General features: G+C 42.4%; 1 protein-coding gene across 1 annotated transcript in view; it reads left to right on the forward strand.

Moving 5' to 3' along the window:
* The first annotated feature begins 4,349 nt into the window (after window positions 1–4,349).
* Window positions 4,350–20,776, forward strand: part of ATP2A3 (ATPase sarcoplasmic/endoplasmic reticulum Ca2+ transporting 3) — a 221,326-nt gene continuing 204,899 nt past the window's right edge. The window contains exon 1 of the mRNA XM_073665195.1: window positions 4,350–4,823. Coding sequence (XP_073521296.1) covers window positions 4,706–4,823 — 118 coding nt within the window. The 5' untranslated portion in view covers window positions 4,350–4,705. The remainder of the gene's footprint in view (window positions 4,824–20,776) is intronic.

Raw genomic sequence — 20,776 nt, forward strand, 5'->3', positions numbered from 1 at the left:
TCTGATGATTTTCTATTGGGTTCAGGTCTGGAGACTGGCTAGGCATCTCCAGCACCTTGAAATGCTTCTTATGGAGCCACTCCTTAGTTGCTCTGGCTGTGTGCTTAGGGTCATACCCAGCCACCACCCATCTTCAATGCTGTTACTGAGGGAAGGAGTTTGTTGGCCCAAATCTCACAATACATGACTCCATCCTCCCTTCAATACGGTGCAGGCATCCTGTCCCATTTGCAGAAAAGGACTCCCAAAGTATGATGTTTCCCCCACCATGCTTCACGGTTGGGACGGTGTTTTTGGGGTTGTACTCATCTTCTTCGTCTGAACACGGTGAGTGGAGTTGATACCAAAACGTTCTATGTTGGTCTCATCATACCACAGACCTTCTCCCATGCCTCCTCTGGATCATGCAGATGGTCATTGGTGAATTTCAAACAGGCCTGTACATGTGCTGATGTGAGCAGGGGGACCTTCTGCGCCCTGTAGGATTTTAATCCATGACCGCGTAGTGTGTTACTAACGGTAATGTTTGAAACTGTGGTCCCAGCTCTCTTCAGATCATTGACCAGGTCCTCCCGTGTAGTTCTGGGCTGATTCCTGACCTTTCTCAGAATTATCCTTACCTCACGAGGTGAGATGTTGCATGAAGTCCCAGACCGAGGAAGATTGACAGTTATCTTGTGTTTCTTTCATTTTCTAATAATTGAGCAAACAGTTGTTGCCTTCTCACCAAGCTGCTTGCCTATTGTCCTGTAGCCCATCCTAGCCTTGTGCAGGTCTACAATTTTGTGTCCTTAGATAGCTCTTTGGTCTTGGCCACGGTGGAGAGATTGGAGTGTGATTGATTGAGTGTGTGGACAGGTGTCTTTTATACAGGTAACAAGTTCAAACAGGTGCAATTAATACAGGTAATGAGTGCAGAGTAGGAGGCTTCTTAAAAAAAAACTAACAGGTCTGTGAGAGACAGAATTCTTGCTGGTTGGTAGGTGATCAAATACTTATTTCATACAATAAAACGCAATTTAATTATGTAAAAATCATACAATGTGATTTTCATGTTTTTATTTATAGATTTTGCCTCACAGTTGAAGTGTACCTACAATAAAAGTTACAGATCTTTACATTAGTTGTAGGTGGGAAAACTTGCAAAATCGGCAGTATATCAAATACTTATTTTCCCTCCTGTTAATCCTTATAGGATTTAGAACGCTACAAGAGCCCATATATCTGACCAACATGTGGGGAGGAGGGGGGCTCAGGTCCAAATTTTGCACTGGGGCCCATCGGACTCTAGTTACGCCACGGCTCTCTGCCATCTTGTGACCACAACTTGTGACAGACCGGGAAGTCAGAGGTAACGGTCACAAGCTCTCAGTGTAAGTCTATGAGAGCATCGTTCTGGCTCTCATAGACTTGCATTGAGTTGTGACCTTCCTATCACCCAGCAAACACTGGAGCGATCAGACAGCTCGCAAACTGCTTGAGACCGACCAGAGCGGCACAAGTAAAATATGGTAGGTATAATACTAGGGGCGGGGAACTAAGGTTAATAGCACCTCTCCAGCACTGCATTGTTGTGGTGCTTGAAGTTTTAGTCACAAGATTATTTTTGTGGTGTAAAAATCGTAGAAAAAGCTGTCGCATAACTGCAACTGTGTGAATAGATCTTCATGGCGCATACAAAATGCAGAGCAGCAGCTCACCTTGACATCTGAGAATGCGCACTGCTCAGATGCCGACATGAGCTGCTGCAGACAGGACACAGCAGCGCTGGAGCAGAGGTGAGGAAGGAAGGTGAGTATAAGTGTTTATTGTTTTATGTGTGCAGTAATTGGGGGATGAGGAGGCCACATATACCAGGATTGGGGGATTGAGGAGGCCACACATACCAGGATGGGGAAATTTACCAGTAGCTGCTGCATTTCCCACCTTAGGTTTATACTCAAGTCAATACGTTTTCCCAGTTTTTTGTGGTAAAATTAGGGGCCTCGGTTTATACTCGGGTCGGCTTATTTAAAATATACAGTATTTTAAAATCAGAGAGTATGTGGTGCCCATAATACTGCAGGACTGTGGGGTGCATTATACTATATGGGGGCTGCATTTTACCCTATGGGGTGTCTAATATACTGTATGGTGGACTATGGGGAGTGCATTATATTCTATGGAGGACCATGGGAAGTTCATTATACTATATGGAGGATTATGGGGGGAGCATTATACTATATGGAGGGTTATAAGGGGCGCATTATACTATATGGAGGATAATGGGGACGCATTATACTATATGGAGGATTATGGGAGGCGCATTATACTATATGGAGGATTATGGGGTGTGCATTATACTATATGGAGGATTATGGGGGGCGCATTATACTATATGGAGGATTATGGGGACGCATTATACTATATGGAGGATTAAGGGGATGCATTATACTATATGGAGGATTATGGGGGCGCATTATACTATATGGAGGATTATGGGGTGCATTATGTTATATGGAGGATTATGGGGGCACATTATACTATATGGAGGATTATCGGTGGTGTATTATACTATATGGAAGGCTATGTGGGGCCATTATACTGTACAAAAGCAATTATACAGTGTGAAGGTTTGTGTGGGGTCCATTATACTGTTTGGAGGGCTGTGTGGGGGCCATTAAACTGTTTGAAGGGCTGTGTGGGGGCCATTATACTGTTTGGAGGGCTAGTGTGGGCCATTATACTGTATGCAGACCCATTATACTGAATGAAGGCACATTATAGTGTATGGAGGGCTCTGTGAGAGTCACAGTTGGGGGATCATACTGTGTTGGGGTCCCCAATATTTGCATTGGTAGTTGAAGTGGGGTACAATAGGGTCATTATACTGTGCATGTGGAGGCTAACGTGGAGGAATTCACCATGGGGGTATCATACTGTGTCTGGGGGACACTTTTATTGGCATCATACTTTATGGGGCAATGAAAGAGGGATCTAGGACTTCAGTAGGAGGAAAATTACTGTGTAAGGCTGTGCGCCCCCGATGCTTTTTTTAAGTGTTTCCGCAGCGGCAATTCCGCTGCAGAAACGCTTAAAAAATGCTTGGTAGAAGGCCTGCCATGTTCCCCAATGATAATCCGCACGTGCTGTGCACATGCTGCGGAAATTTCCGCTGCGGATTATCATTGCAGAAAAAAACGCAGCACTACCAATTATTTTGCGGAGGCGCTGCGTTTTCGCCGCATGTAATCCGCATCACTGGATCTGTACATACGGATTACATGTGTTTCAATGTGCGGATGGTACCCAGGGGTGGAGGAGAGGAGACTCTCCTCCAGACCCGGGTACCATCGAACCTGTAAAAAAAAGAATAAAATAAAAATTATATTTACCTTCTGATGGCCCCCGCTGCCCTTGTCCTACCTTGCCGGCAGATCGATGTGGACTCAAGGACCTGCCCTGACGTCATTTAGTCATGTGATGGCAGGTCTTTCAGTGTACCGCGAGCTGCCAACAAGCCAGAACGGAGCAAATAAAGACTCCGGGGTCCATCAGAAGGTAAGTATAGATTCAGTTTTTACCATTCTTTCAGTCACACTATATAAATCCATGCCGGTTGCATGGATTTATATAGTGTGACCATGTTGTCAAGCACTTTCCAAGTGATGATAAAATCGCTTGGAAAGCGCTTGTCAACCCGCATGTGAAAATGCAAGTGAAGAACGCTTCACATCCGCATGTCCCTGGCAGGAAAAACGCATGTACAATCCGCATGTACAACCCACATGTACAATCCGCATGTACAATCCGCATGCGTTTTTTCTGCCAGGGAGACGGAGAAACGCTCAGGAAAAATCCGGAGCATTTCTGCATCGTGGGCACATAGCCTAAAGGCTGGAAAGTTGTGAGATCTGCTCTTCTGTGACACACACAAATATTTATTTCTTTTTTGTGTGGAGGGGGGAATTAGAGCTTCTGCTATGGGACCCCATGATTTCTATGTAGCCCCTGGTCCTGAGGTAGGATGGTATGGCACAGTGCCTCTGCATCGCCCCCTGCTGTCCTGGATCCCTCATTGTAGGAGCCCCATGGCACTGCCCCTCTAGTCTATACTGATGGAGGAGCAATGAGAAGAGCCGCATTGGGTACACAGCCGGACACACTTCCTGTGTGCACAGGCAGCTGTCGCGCCTTATCTCTCTCCTCAGCGCTGCGGTCGCCAGGGTTAACCCTCTCCTCGCTGCACCCCCGCAAACACTTCGCAAGTTGTAGCTGAATAAGAGGAAGTGAAGCTGTGAGGGAGAGGAGGGTGCCATATCTATAAATGCTCGAGAAAAGAAAAAAAAAAAACATTTTCCACAGTAAAATGACCGAGGGCTCCATCTCCGACATGCTAATGCAGAGCCGGCAGAGGCCAATGGATGCAGGCACACGGCTCTGGCGGGGGCTGGCGCTATTTGGGTGCTGACAGCAGCCAATGACGAGGCGTCAGGCAGCACAGGATAAGTAAGTTACCACAGAACAGGAACTTTCAGTCAGTGCATTTGCTCCGGAGGAGCAGGAGGAGGAGGGGAGCTGAGGCTCAGGCAGTGCAGAGGCGGATCCCACAAGGTGCACGGCCATAGGGACACCCCGGGCTGGAGCTCTCCGGAGAGAAGGCGACACCAGAGCCAAACCGTGACAGTGCAGCGAGGAGACCCCACTCCGAGGGCTCGCTACCACCATGGACAGCGCGCACGCCAAGCCCGTGTCCGAGGTGCTCCGCCACTTCCAGGTGAATGAAAGCTGCGGGCTGAGCACCGAGCAGGTCCGGAGGAGCCGGGAGAAGTACGGAGCCAACGGTGAGTGCCGAGCTGCACCTGCAGCCATCTGCCCCGGGCCCGCCTGGCGTCACCCCTCAGGACAGGGCTCTTATCGGGGTTGTGGACACTGCTCAGGGTTGGGGCTATGTGACAGGTGAAGCCTAGTAGGCGTTTCTGGTACTTGTGGTACTACAGCGGATGGGAGCCTCACTGCTCTAACCTCACCCTTGGCTTCCGGTACATTGCTGCTGCCCCCACACCTGGGAAGTGCGGCTCACAGGGGCTGCTGGTATTGCTGCACTGCTGAGATGGCTCCTCATGGCAGGTGTCAGAAGCTGGATCTCTCCCCTGTGCCCAACATGTGCCCCTCACCCCCCCCCAGATCTGACAGCATGACCCCACAATGAGGCGCCTCCTGACTGACACAGTCTGTGGGCATCGCTGTCATCTCAGCAGAAACCATCAAACGTGCTTGAGACATCACCAACGACTCATTTGTGTGGGTTCAATAAGGATGAGTGGTTTGTTTTGTTTACAGCTTGTTGCCTTGGAGACCGACCACTGCTGCTAGACAGCAGAACCTGCCTAATGCTTCTAAGCTCCTTTCTATTGCATTTGTAAGCAATGGATCGCTGTAGTGCGCTGCTGCCTCCTAATCCTGGCCACTTACAAACTAGACAGCAGCAGTGGTCGGTCTCCTAGGCAACAAGCTGGAAACAAAAAAGTGTTAATATCTGATGGACAACTAGAAATTTTAATACACAGTATGTTGCAAAAGTGCTTGTTTTTACAATCCCCTTCTGACAAAATCCATCTATGAAGACGGGAATAACCCTTTTAATGCTGAACGTATTACAGCCCTATATGAGGATGGGGGCACTTATTGCTCTAATAAGAGCGTGCCTTAATGGCACACAAAATTGTGTCCTTACTCTCCTACGTGTTTCATCCCAGAGTTACTAGTAATCAGAGGAGTCAAGACGTAGGATAGGTCATAAAGTCCACCTTCACTCTGGGCATAATGGGTTAAATAGGGCGCTCTGATACCTAAATGGCTTGGTAAATTTTTGTAGCTAATGCAGGCTAGCGACTAGTACAGAACTGCACGGAAGTAATGCATAAATGCCTCCACTCTGATATAAACTAGAGGGGAAGGGGTTAACTATGTACTGCTTTAAATCTGAAACCGCCCTCCTCTGCTGTAGTAGTACTGTGGATGTCAGTCTCTGGCTTCATTACTAGGCAAAGCTTTTATCTTGTGTTAAGCTGGAGCATTGGTCCAGCAGAGTGAGGCCAGTGCCAGGAACGCCAAGTTGGAGCTGCCGGTGTTGGTCACACGCTGGGCGGGATGACTCTACAGCAGTGGGGAATCCCTCAGTGACGCTGCTTCTGGGAGCCACCCCTGTGAAGGAGATGGACAGAACTGCTCTGAAGTAAAGATAAACCAGGCACATGTGTTAAGAAGGGAACGACTAAGATGTCAATTACTGTGTACAATAGGTGGGTTACGACGCCTCGAAAAATGGATGTGAGGTGTTTGTCACCAGCGGTGATCCATCTATGCTGAGCAATGTGGAGGAGAAAAAGTTAAAATCGCCTAATGAGGTTAACAAGTTCCCAATACAGCCATGTCTCATATTCTTTAACTCTTACCTGAGTGAGGTGCTTTAGAGGAAACCGTGATCACCAGAGCTGACTTTCTGGAGAAGAGAGAATTTATGATAAGGAATGATATGTAAAACTACACAAACTGACCAGTTTTGCTTGGGAAGAAAGTTGTTACAGATAACAGGATAAATTAAACTGCTCCTTAGGGCCCTTCGGTGCAATTAATTGACGCTTAAAGAACCATCTGCATTCCTGTTGAAGCATGAATCTATCAAATTACCCCCAGGTGACCGCTTAATAAATTATATGGCTGTTGATACGGTCATAGGAGTACCCCATGCTGTTCACTAAGATGGCAGGGTATAGGTATGTCCCTTTTTGTTATGGATGCCCCCCTATATATTCTTGTATCCATGTCACTGGTGATCTTCCCCCACATAATTTTAATAGTCAGGCACAGGTGACCATATAGATCAGCCCTTTGGTGCTTGACTTTAAACACTCCTCTATATGTAGTCACCAGTGGATGCCTTACTATGACATTAACAGCGTAGTAGTAGCCGCTGGCAATCAAGCCAGCATCTCTTAGATCTAGCTGGTTGGAGATGGAAATGCACCACCGTATACCCACCAGTGCTGGAAAAAGGGGGAGGATTCCCAAAACGTCGCTACAGGTGCAGACCCCTTCAGTGTCAAGTAGCGTCTCTGCATCTCACATCGCTGCCCGCCGGAGCAAAAGGATCGTCTGCACTGGATTTCGTTTTATGCATAATTATGGTGATTGTACTAATTTTATTGAAAATTGCTTGTGTAAAGGAAGTTATATAAAGATTGAAACGATCATTGAAGTTTTTTTCCGACGTTGCTTGATTCACTGTTATCACATGATGGCATTAGATTCCGTTAGAGACTTACAGTGGCTCAGCTCTGCTGTGTTCACAGCACACCAGCATGGTTACATTGCTGTGGTCAGAACATGGCAGCAGTGGTGATTAGCAGCCTAGTATTGTACTACTGATGTCAGGCTGCGATCATTGCTCCCCGCCGCTGATACCTCACCTTGGATCTCTGCTCGGTGATCACGGAAGCTCCTGTCACTGCTCGCACGCACTGGCGGTGACAAGGAAACTGGAGCTTGCCGCTATCACTGCAGCTTCATAAAAATGGTGCCGATCTCGTCCCACAGCTGTGACCTGGACAGCTCAGGGGGCGTGCCCAGGTCACCGCAGGGGTCAGCCACAATGCAGGAGATGCAGTCAGTGACCTCAGACTCCTATGTACAAGAGCTGCCATGTTTGAGGTATAAGTGATGTTACACACCAGCAAAGAAACCTATAAGTAAAAATAATTGAAACAGTGCATTGATTTTTGTACTAAAAGTAATTATTAATAAAAATCACACCACCTTCCCTTTAAGTGTGATCTGAAATAGAAGAGTACATTGCTTTCCTATATTGGTAAGTAGGGTATCCCTCTTTATTGCTGGTCCATGGTGTCCCTCATCTACAGGCCCGGGGCTGCCCTCAATACCTCCTCAGTATAGGATGTCCACTTCTTCTGTAATTCTTCTATGCCAGCAAGTCTCAGTGGGTGTTTCCCCTTGTGTAATTTGGGCAAGGTATAGAACCATGAGATCTGTGGTGGGGCCCTCAGTGTTAATAAGTCAAAATCTGCTGTATCAGTGAACTCAACCGAATTTTACCAGCATGGGCATAGGTTCTTCATTTATATTTTAGTAGGGTCTTCCTGGAGAACATCATTGTTCTCAGAGTACCACAGTATTTGGTTGCACATCTCAATATATACCTTCCTGTCCGGATCTACCATATTCAGTGTTTTTCATGGATGGAAATGAATGAATTACAAAACTTCTCCTATACTTTGCAGTTTTAAACACGGATAGCACATGGATGCCATCATGTACATGTTTTTTCTCTCTTCTGATAAATTCTGAATCTGTCTGAGCACTAGTTCAATTTGTTCTTTCAGTTTTTTGCTTTCTCAAAATTAGATTTTTCTTCCTGCAGGAGAATCTGTATAAAACTTAGAGTAACCTTTGTTTTGTTTGAATTCTTTTCTAAATCAGTAGTTCACATGAAAATAAGCAACTTTGTAACATATTTTATCTTAAAAATTAGCTTTTCTTTGCCAAAATTGATCAATCATTATCGAAATTCTCATTTCTGAGGTAAAATCTGTATTCGGTGAAGACAGACTTTCGCATTACTGAGATAGGAGATGGCAGCTGTTACTAATGAGAATCTATGTAGATGGGAGGAGCTAAAGACAGAGCTCCTCCCATCTAGCTAGGAGATGGCAGCTGTTACTGATGAGAATCTATGTAGACGGGAGGTGCTAAAGACAGAGCTCCTCCCATCTAGATAGAATCTCATCAGTAACAGCTGCCATCTCCTAGCTAGATGGGAGGAGCTCTGTCTTTAGCTCCTCCCATCTACATAGATTCTCATCAGTAACAGCTGCCATCTCCTAGCTAGATGGGAGGAGCTCTGTCTTCACTGAATATAGTTTTTACCTCCAAATTGAGAGTTTTGATAATGATCAATCTGGCAGAGAAGGAAGCCGATTCCTATCGTAAGATATATTGCAACGTTGCTTATTTTCATGTGTATTATTGATTTATAAAACTAAAAATAAAACTGCGGTTACTCTTTCATGATGCTACTTGCACTCAAAGTATTGCACCTGGTAGGTGAAGGGGCTGAAGCAGTTTTGACATCTTACATGGAGTTGTGATGCTCTTCTTTGAAGACTGAGAACTGCAACTCATTCAAAGGGAAATTGAAACACTTGTTGCTGGCTTCCTGTGGCTTCTCTTTGGAAAGGCGGGGTTTACAGTCAGTGTACAGGCCATAGACTATGCTCCAAGCTCTACGCCACGCTCACTGGATAGAAGATCACTTCCAAACATCCTCATGGCAGGAGTGTTCTAAAATGAGAGTTACCCTTTAAAATAAATGCTAAAATGTAAACCTCAGAAGGATGTAATGTACATCTTACTGTATTGTGCAGAATAACTGAGACAGCACTCATTGTATGGCATAGATTATAACCAGGTTGAGCAACTACTGTATATGTCAAACCTATTTCCAGACTCCAAGTATAATGGAATCTGTTTATTCATGAAGACCTTTCTTAAACTGTCCTACTGGCAGGTGCAGTAATGTGCTGAATAATCTAATTGCTCAACTTAATTTCTATGACTGTGGGTGGTTTAATCTCTCTATACATGTGTTCAGATCCTTAAACTAAAGCAACACTGATTAATTATAAGATGTTTAATGCATGTGCAAGGAAGCGCTACCTATCCTTCTAGAAATGCTATCGGAGCTATAATTAGCATAATTCATAGAAGGTGTTATGTAAGAGTGTTATAAAACATGGCTATAGCTTTCCAATCGGATTTAATCTCAAATTATCATTTTCTATTTGGTAAAAAATGAGTTCTTTTAATAATTCATCTGTCAATGATATAGGAATAAAGTGGAGCTAATATAGAGGAAATGCAAAATGCACTAGCATGTTTTGGACTGATTTACTGAATTTTCAGAAATACTGGTAAATGGACAAAAAGAACACCCTAGATAGTCTTATTTCTCAATTCATCATCTGGATTTTTGTGAAGTCATTTTTTTTCTTCCTTATGGGATTAATTGCTGTTTTTAGCACTGAATTATTCAAAATGGCACATGCGATTCATGAATGCGAGAACCATAGCACACTGTGGAGCAGATGGAGACCAAAATTTCTCTATCTTCTCCATTGTGTGAGTCTGCAGAAATCTGACTGCACTCAGATATCATCCAAATGCAGTCCAATGTTTGTCCACGCACCCATAGACTTGAATGGGCGAGTGGCATCTAATTTTGGCGTGAAATCTTAGCATGTTGTGATTTTAGTTTTGTTTTTCTTTCCACCCTCAGATTCTGTCAGTGGGGAAAAAAATCAGTAATCAGCACTACCCCATTGAATAACATCGGTCCAAGTGCTATCTGATAAAAAATAGACCCTGTCTCTGATTCACTGTGACAAACACTCAGCTGTGAGAGCAGTACTAGGTCAGGTCAAGTAGTGTAAACCAGGATGTTTCTAATCACTTTCCGCAAGCAGAGATCTTGGAAATTGCAGGAGTTAACACTAATTATATTAAAGTTACGTAACACTTCATTATATAACGACCGATCTCTCATTTCTTTACATAATACTGGAGAGTTCTTTACATCATTCTTGGTTATGTTACTTTGTTTTCAGAGTTCTAAGTCCATTATGTTCTAGTGACTGACTTTGCTTTCTTAATTTATGTAAGGTAGAATATACTGAGATTTCTTGCCTCTTTAAACCTTACCTTTTTCTGCCAACCCACCCCAATCGCTCACAAAGTAGGAAGGGCTGTTCTGTAAGTGATAGTGTAACAGCAACTCTATTATATTCCATAATATATTGTGTTTGTGGTATTTCTTAAAATCTAGAAATGAAGATTGATGAGCTATTGTCCAACACATTGCTGCCATTCGAAAAAAATGTTTTATTTTTTTTTAGCTTGAGTATATTTAGGCACATAATTATCAGTAAAAAATTGGCTTGTATTACCTACAGCTGTAATTGTAGTAAGTAAATGGCATGTGTCAGTTTGTCCCAGCTGCAGTGCCCATAACATGTTGGAGAAAACTGAAGACCCAAATAATTGTGCCACACAAATTCTGGGGCTTATTTCCAACAGTTGGTGGGAATAACACTTAAGTGCCATATTGTAAAAGTCATTTTTTATTTTTTATTTTTTTTTTGTTAATTTACTTTAAAAATCTATGAAGAAAATCACTATACCCAGAACATGCTTTAACAAAAAACCTCTACTGATCCCAAAATAGGCACAAATCAAAAGGTCACAATAGTACTTAAAATTTTATCTGGCCACAGAAACATAAAACTAAAACATAAACGCGTTGAAATCCCTTGTTTGAAACAACTATAATGACAAGGTAAAGTTCTAAAGGAACTGAACTGGTTAAGTTTAGGCTAGTACATTACTATTAATGCATACAGTTTTTGCTCTTTTCAGTAAATTTGATATTGCTCTCCTTATGCTTTATGCAGATTGGCATTTTTCTGAGAATGTTCTACCAGGTGCATACCCGTCAGTGTCTTCATCCTTTGCCAATTTTTTTTTTATTTCAATTCTATGACATGCTTTCAGTAGGTCCCAGTTTGTGGGCATCCAGTATAATGAGTGTAAATCCAGGAGCATCTGAATTGGTGGTTAATGTATAAATGCAGGCTCACTGCTCTGTTCACATCACTTTAGATTCTACGTCATAGGTATGATTGAAGATTCTCCTGATGTACAGTACAGACCAAAAGTTTGGACACACCTTCTCATTGAAAGATTTTTCTGTATTTTCATGCCTTTGAAAATTGTACATTCACACTGAAGGCATCAAAACTATGAATTAACACATGTGGAATTATATACTTAACAAAAAAGTGTGAAACAACTGAAAATATGTCTTATATTCTAGGTTCTTCAAAGTAGCCACCTTTTGCTTTGATGACTGCTTTGCACACTTTTGGCATTCTCTTGATGAGCTTCAAGAGGTAGTGACCGGAAATGGTTTTCACTTCACAGGTGTGCCCTGTCAGGTTTAATAAGTGGGATTTCTTGGCTTATAAATGGGGTTGGGACCATCAGTTGTGTTGTGCAGAAGTCAGGTGGATACACAGCTGATAGTCCTACTGAATAGACTGTTAGCTGCTTTTTTTCTTGCCATAATACAAATTCTAAGTAAAGAAAAACGAGTGGCATCATTACTTTAAGAAATGAAGGTCAGTCTGAAAAATTGGGCAAACTTTGAAAGTGTCCCCCCCCTTCCATAATCAGAAAAACAGGCCAATTTCTTTAAAAAGCAGCACTTTTTATGTTTACAGGTTGTGTGGTATTACTGCTCAGATTCATTAATCTGAACCTGTCACCAGAAAAATGTTATTAACCTGCCTGGTGCTGCACATATTCGAACGCTGCAGGGAGAAATGTAACTTTATTCTCCCCAGCAGCGTTCCTGTTTCAGCCACAGGGGCGGCGCCAGCACTGATTCAGTCACTGCTTTGAGAATGCAGATCTGTGGCTGTAACCGCCAATGCTGCATATACTCAGAGCGGTGTCTGAATCAGCGCCGGCTCCGCCCATGTGACTGAAACAGGAACTCTGCTGGGGAGAATAAAGTTACATTTTCTCCCCGCACTGTTAGGCTGAGCGCGGGTGCCGGCCAGCATTATAGTACTATTAACCTGCAGTTAATGTTTTTTCTCTTGACAGGCTTCCTGTATATAGCTGTGTTGGTCTTTAAGGAAAAAAAAATGGCCTTGTTTTTCTAATTCTGGACAACCACCTTAAGACCTCTGCTTTTTAGAATTGCACATCATGTGTACATATATTTTGTTTCCGTTGGTCCATGTAAACTAGTTTTTGGTTCAAAATTGTGTGTGTGTGTTTTTGTAGACATTAAAATTATTGCCTGTCCCATTTTGAATGGAGCAGAGGTTCGCGTGCTATACCTCTTCTACATTAATGCGCTATTGAACTGCCGGAAATACCCAAGCGCTATACATGGCTTTTATTGGCAGTTTCATACAGAATGAATACTACCAAAGTCCAGCATGCGCTCCTCTGCTCCAATCAAGACTGGACTTTGGTTTTTGGGATCCTGAGCTTGTTCTCAGGTGTTCAAGGGGTCCCAGCAGTTGCAGCATTAGCAATTTAATTATCCCTTATTCTATGAGCCAAGAAGCATTTTGGATTATGCCTTTAAATGTTTATTCCTCTGTAATAACTAGTTCTAGTGATTAGTTTCCAAGCCCTTGGCTTATTAACAGAACTGTCACCTATGTTTCACATGTGTATGTAAGAAATAAAAAGCTTTGTTTCGAATAGCAGAACTTGAGCAAGCTGCTGCAGGTTCAGCTAAAAGCCAGAGAAATGACACACAAGTATTTAAAGCATTTTTGGACAGCTGTTAAGTTAATGTACTGAATTGCATTAACTGCATATATATAATTCAATGCAGACCAACATGACTGTCATATCTGATCAGTAAACTGAAGGTTCTGTTTAAAATGTATATAACTAGCAAAATACCAGAAGCTTTGGTCGAGGAAAATGATATGTTAAATCATTGGTTACACTTGCTAAGGTTACATTTTCAGCTTCACCCTGAAGTTGACATCTTCAGCGTTTAACCAAAAAGTTGGGGGGGGGAAATTGGTTTAACAGTTTTGTTTTTTACAAATTTGTTGTAACACTGAGGAGAACAACTACTACGTAATTTTTTTTTTTTTTTTTAGTGTACAGTAATACACAATTTGTGCAGTAATAAAACAAATTACAGACGGAAAATTACATTACAGGGAGGAAGGAGGTATAAGGAGAAATATAATTCCCAACATGTCCAGGCTATGTGACAGTGTTATTACAGGGAGGTATATGCTACCTAGAACTACAACGGTCTCCCAGCATTCTCCAGGTTCAGACAGAGAGCACTAACCGCATGATGAGATAGTCTGTTTCACTTTCTTTCCCAGTCTCTGTCGTCTTCTGTAGCACAGATTCATCTCAGCTAAAAGTCTAGACCCTCAGATCAGGAATAGGACAGACATTTATAGGACATTTCATAACTTTCCCAAATGCTTATGAAAAAATATTCCCCACAAACTGCATTGAACTACTGTACCCAATTTATTATATATTTTAGGAGTTGGTCCATTTTATTCCGACTCCACAGTCCTGCTTCCTGTTAAGTATGCACACTGGATGTTACCATTCATCTTGTCAATAAGTTGGACCACCAATTGAACAGTGTTAATTTGTGTAAGGATACACCCAACTGAAAGCTATTGGAACACCTAGCTTTTAATTTGGTTACTCCCAAAGTCCAACTATTTAAAAAAGAGTAAATTAAACGGTGGACCTATTCCTTAGATAAGCTGGCCAAACAGTCTTGGTGCGCTTAGCGTGCATGTGTGTAGAGTGGGTCAGAGGGTGCCAGAGACCCCTAGGGTGACTTACTATTGTAAAGGTACCTATACATATTAGATTAAAGTCACCTGAACCTGCAGATGAACATGGAGGACACTCAGATCTACACTGGTCTGTTTGATTTTAAACACTTTCTTTTTGTTCTTCAGGAAATAAGCTGCCACCAGAACCTTGTTAGATGCTTTCTTCTCTTTCCCTATTGAAAATACATGAATGCTCTGCCTTGTTAAATAGTTTTCCCAATTAGTGTAATAGTAACATGTATTTTACCGAGTGTATAACTTTACATTTATCAATGCTAACCCCATTTGCCACTATTTTTTTCATTAAAACTCAAATTTATCCAGATCATTTGTAACATACCACATTCCTCTTAGAAAAGAACAAGGCCCTGTACTGACCCACGTGGTAGCCTACTGACCTAATGTGACTATTAATAACAACCCTGTGTTTTATAAGAGCAAATAATCTAAAGCTATAGATTGTCATTTTTCTTTAAATCAAATTTCAGTCATTAAATGTATTTTTTTTTTTTTTTGTTGTATTTGGCTTTAATTTTTCCTCCCACATAATTTTGCATATCTATTCCCATTAGATTATCTGTGTTGAATTAAAAGTATGGCAATTTTGTTTTTTCAGATGGTTTTTCTCTTGCGGTATACAAAAATCCAATTTGTTTACAGTGTATTTGTTTGTCTCAGCAAGCTAAAGTACTAACATGTTATCCTGCATACTTCTATGTCCAGAATCCCAGATCATTTCCATAGACCTTGTTTTATTCTCTATAGTTCCTTATTTTCTCTGCAGACTGCAACCTATGTCACTGACTGGTTTGCATGTACTCATTTTCTTATACGCAAAAATAAATTGTATTTGGCTTCAAAACCTACATCTTATTTGTAATGCAAATTAAGCTCTTGTATATTTATTAACTATTATTCTTTATGTAGAGTTTGCTTTATTCCACTAGAAATTAATACTAATTGTTTGTAGTAATCCTGTTATATTTAAAACGATAACAATCTCTTTATGGAAGATGTGTTAGAGGGGTTTTCCAAGAGTAGTACAATATTGATGACCTTTTAGTATAGGCCAGCAATAGTCTGGCAGCTGACACCCCCACCAAACAGCAGGTTCCCCAGAGCCAGAACACCACAGCTCTGTACACCGTGTAGTGGCTGGTCTCTGCCCTGCAGCCCAGCCCCAATTGAAGTGAATATTGTATTCCTGGGCAGCCCATATAATATAGGTAATCAATAGGTACTGATTAGAATTGGGTGGATGTAATGACACTTTATATGGAAAACTGAAAGCTCTTAATATGACTTCCATGGACAGGCTTCACACAAGTTACTTAGCAGGTCCCAAGGTAACCCTGGCCTTCACCATTTGTACCACCTCTAAAAGGGATCTGGATTTATGCACAAATGGAGTTGGGGTAGGTTCACAAGGTAATAAAAAAAAAAAAAAAAAAAAGTTTCATCCAGAAAAAGTGGGATGCCTTTTTTTTTTTTTTTTTCCCCTTCACTTTCAGGACTGTGGAGTTGGAGTCAGTATAAACTGGATATATTTTAGGAGTCTGAGTCGGTCCAGTTTATTCCGACTCCACCAAAATGGGCTCCGACTCTGACTCCACAACTCTGGTTGTCCACTTTCACATTGATGCCGCACGCGGCATCAATGTATGATAGGCCGCGTGCGGTACCTCGGCCGATCAGCTGTTATCGGTGCTGGCGACCGCCGGCAGGAAGTGCTTACCTGCAGTGCTAGGCCGTCAAGTTGCAGTGGCCGGCGCTTGTTACTGCACATCCGCCTCCTATTCAATGGAAGGCGGATGTGTAGTACCCCACGGCTGCCACGGCAGGTAAGCACTTCCTGCCGGTGGCCACCGCCACCGATGACAGCTGGTCGGCGGGGGTGCCGAGTGCGGGACTCCGGCCGTTCATACATTGATGTCCTATCCTATAGATGGGGCATCATTGTGAATGTAGTGGACAACTTCTTTAAGCAGGATGTGGTGCTGCCCAGTGAGACAACTGCTTTTGCTGGACAGTATACACAGCCATTCTTCCAGACTTGGCGGAACTACCGGTGTCAGCCACACCAGTATCTCCAGCAGGACCGCCGAGCCTGCTCCGCATAGAGCTTCTGCTCATGACATCTCCTTCACCACGAGCTCCGACCACAGATTGAATATGGCAGAGGTTGTTGAATGTCCATGTGGAGATGTGACAGGCACATTGTAATCTGTAAACTTAAGAGCTGTCATCCGGTCAACCGTGGCCAGTTTTTGTTTTTAAACTGCTCCTATGAGTATTCAGTTGGTTCTGGAGATATGGACCCTTTTATTTGGTGCTTATTTTTTATGGTCTGTATAAGGGGGCATGCATCTTTGTCTTTGGGGGCATCTTTTTAGGCTGCTGCACATTAACCTGTGAGCAACACCCCTTAGTAAAAGCTCAAAATAGGCCCATATCTTTAGAACTATAGGACAGATTTAAAAAAGACAGAAGTAGGATTACTTGTAAATAAAATGAGCAAAAACTTCCTCTCCCGGCTACTCGGATGGGGCATGACTGCTGACGTCATGCTGATTGACAGCTGGCTCTCCACAGTGATGCAGTGGGGAACCAGCCCAGCTGTCAATCAGCATGACATTGGTAGCCACAACCCGTCAACAGAGCAGAGAGGAAGAGAAGCGGCTGCACTGTCAATGTGACATCGCTGGCAGGCAACTACCTGTAAGTTCTTAGGCCCATAAGAAAGAAATTAAATAGTTTAATTTCAAAAGCACTGTAGAGTGTTTAAATTGTTCATTCTTTCAAGGTTTCTTTTCTATACGGCTGCTTGGAAATAAAATGTTTAAATATTCTTATTCTGCTATAGGGCGAATGTTTTGAAAATAGCATGAAGGGGAAAAAAAAAACCCTGACTCATATTTCTTTGTTGCACGTATCATCCACCTACAGAACCCACGTTTAATAAAATATCTAATTTATAGAGATGTGAATGCCAGGCTGTGATGCATGTTTCTGTAGGGAATTTTCTCTTAATTGAAGGGTATGACTAATTTACAATACACTCTTGGTTCATACTGTAAACTAGTAATAAAAATCAGTTTTATTGCTTCATAGAATAGGACCAAAATATAATTAAATGTAATTAGATTTTTCTGTATTGTAGCTAAGATATTTGAATATAGTGTACATGTAGCTAATACTAACAGCAGTATCAATATGACTATGAAGTTAAAATGCTAAATTAAGGTGCCTATATATCAGTGCGGTTCCAAGCAACTTATCATAGACACACTAGGGCCCTTCCTGTTTGGTACATCTTCATTGCTGTGTGGCGTCTTTCAGTAGCAAAGGGGGCTGGTTTAGCTGTTGAGAGATGCCAGTCAGCTGGCCGCCTCATACAGCATTGAAGATGCCACAACATAGGAAACACTCTACTTTGTTCTGCACAAGCTTGTAGGAAGTTAGCTTAGATTACAATTCTCTCTCTAGTGGTCTATTTCCAGCAGTCCCATAGACAATGAATGTAGAATGTGCTCTATACAGATGGAATTCTGTAGAGCCTTGTTCTCAGGTCAGGCTCCTACAATCACTAAGTTATACCCTATCCTATGGATAAGGGGTAACTTGGTTTTATTTTTACGTTATTTAACAATACAGCTGGCAACAGTAGTAAATATTGTTGCAGCTAAAGAGCAAAAAAACCTAATTTACTTTATCCTCTGGGCAATACAAAGTAATGAAATATTGTGATATTCAGTACTGAGTGAAAAAGAAAATGTTCATTTTTGTCAATTACCAAAATGTAATGTGAATAAACAAAAGGGAAATCTAAAATCAATATTATTTGGTGTGACCGCCCTTTGCCTTCAAAACGACATCAAAGGATCACTTCTTCTCGGTACACTTGCACACAGTTTTTGAAGGAACTCTGCAGGGAGGTTGTTCCAAACATCTTGGAGATTTAACCACAATTCTTCTGTGTATGTTGGCCTGTGCCAATCTGTGTCTCATGTAATCCCACACCTACTCTATGTTGAGATCAGGGCTCTGTGGGGGCCTTTTCACTTCCAGGACTCCTTGTTCTTCTTTATGCTGAAGATAGTTTGTAATGCCATTGCAAACTATGTTTGGGGTTTGTAGTTCTGCTGCAGAATAAATTTGGATCCAATCAGACTCCTCCCCAATGGTACTATATGATGAATTTGCTAAAATTCAATCCCAAACTTGCAAGGAACCTCCACTGATGCTTGCAGACACACATTATTGTATCACTTTTCAGCCCTTCAAGCAAACAAACTGTCTTCTGTTCCAGCCAAATGTTTCACATCTTGACTCATCAGTCCAGAACCCCTGCAATTTTTCTGCACCCCAGTTCCTGTGTTTTGAGTCACCTGCCTTTTATTTCCATTTCAGTGTTTTGTTTTGTTTTTTTTGTCACAATTCTTTCATGATCACACCCTGCTAGACTTCTCCAAACAGTAAATGGGTGTAGCTGGGTTCCACTTGGTTTCCACAATGCTCTGAGCTGATGGCACTGCTGGACACCTTTTGATTTTTGAAAGGAAGTATGATGTGTCTCTCATTTGCTGCGCTGAGTTTCCTTGTCTGACCACTACGTCTACGGTTCTTAACATTGCCCATGTCTTGGTGTCCTAAATGCTGAGAAATACCGGCAGATACTCCTCCATCATACAATACCATCAGGGAAGTTTCCGGCTGCAAATTTATTCTGAAGCAGGACCATGTCCCCAAACATCCAGCCAGTCTAAGAACTATCTTCAGCTTAAAGAACAAGGAGTCCTGACAGTAATGATACAGACAAGTTACCTAGAAGACTTGATGCTCTGATGCGATTTTGAAGGCAAAGAGTGGTCACACCAAACATTTATTGGAATTTATTTTGTTCATTCACTCTGCATTTTGATAATTGAGAAAAACAATTAACACTCCTAATTTTGAAGCCATTTTTATGTTGTTGCATTTTTTTTCCACACGTGCCTAAAACTTTTGCACGGTACTTCATAACCTTATTTTACCCCTTTTCTAACAAACTCTGTGCTGCAGTGCCAAATTAACTGCTCATTTACAAGTTGCTTCTTAGAAAGATCTATGCACTGTATGCAAGTTATCAGTATACTGGACTTCTCTCTGTATACAGAGTTGGTAGGCGGAATGCTTAAGAATGGCCCATTTAAACAGGCCAGCAATGCCCAACAAATAACTTGAACAAGTGTTTATCGGATGTGATGAGTTTTATGCACGTGTAATCATAGTTATCCCATGCCCCATGGATAGCTATGTCCCCATAATTGTTTCATTAGCCTGTGTAAACAGGTGAGTAAAGTAGCACTGTTCAGCGGACATTTAGTGACCTGGATCTACTTGTCTAATTGGGCCAATACTCTTAAAGTCATTGTGACGTTGGATCAAACTAGAATATATCTGTTTAGTTTGCATGCCACAATCCTAAAAGGAGCAAAAGTTAAGAACTAAAGTGACTCTCCACCATGTATATATGTCACCACAACTGGTGCCCCCCTTTATGCTGCTGCCTCTGTGTCCAATTGGTGCACCATCAAAAATGTGTATTCAAATTTAATTATATAGTTGCAGGTGGAGAGTCTCTTTAAAGGGGGTGTTCAGTACTCTGATAACCCCTTCTCAAGATCAGTATTCCTCCATGTAAAATAAAAATGGCCTGTACTTGCCACCGATGCTATTCCAGCGGCATCGGCTTTGGCTTGCATGATGTCTCATGAGCTCTGCAGCCAATCAGCGGACACTTCGCTCTCGCTTCCATTAGATGTAGCTGACATCCATAGGCAGTCAGAGCAGCAGCAGCTCACGCTTCTTCCAGATGTCCGTTTCATTTGAAGGAAAGGAGTGAAGCAGCCCTTTCATGGCCACTGATTGGCTGCAGGGCTCACTTGACATAACATCACGTGAGACCTGACGTATCTGGAGCGGTGCTGACAGCAGAGGGTATAGGCTGTTTTTATCTTGCATGGGTAAATGCAGTAATTAAAGGGAACCAGTCATGTGAAAAAAACAAAACACTATTAACCTGCAGATATGGAGAAAATCTTCAGGTTTCTTGTATTCTGATGGCATGCGACTGCTGCACTGAAAGCCTGGCTGTTGGGAGGAAATGAACGTTATTCCTCCCAGCAGCTTTGGGCTTTCAGTCAGAGGTGCGGCTTAAGGTCACTAGTCAGTACATAGTGAGCAGCAGCGGCTATAACCACACCCTGGCACTGACAGACAGCCTGCTTAGTACTGAGGCACTGCTGAGACTGCAGTCAGTTCACACCTATGACTGA

Source organism: Phyllobates terribilis, unplaced genomic scaffold (assembly GCF_046119375.1).
Source record: "Phyllobates terribilis strain yellow unplaced genomic scaffold, ASM4611937v1 Scaffold_2__4_contigs__length_985480577, whole genome shotgun sequence".
Taxonomy (NCBI): domain Eukaryota; kingdom Metazoa; phylum Chordata; class Amphibia; order Anura; family Dendrobatidae; genus Phyllobates; species Phyllobates terribilis.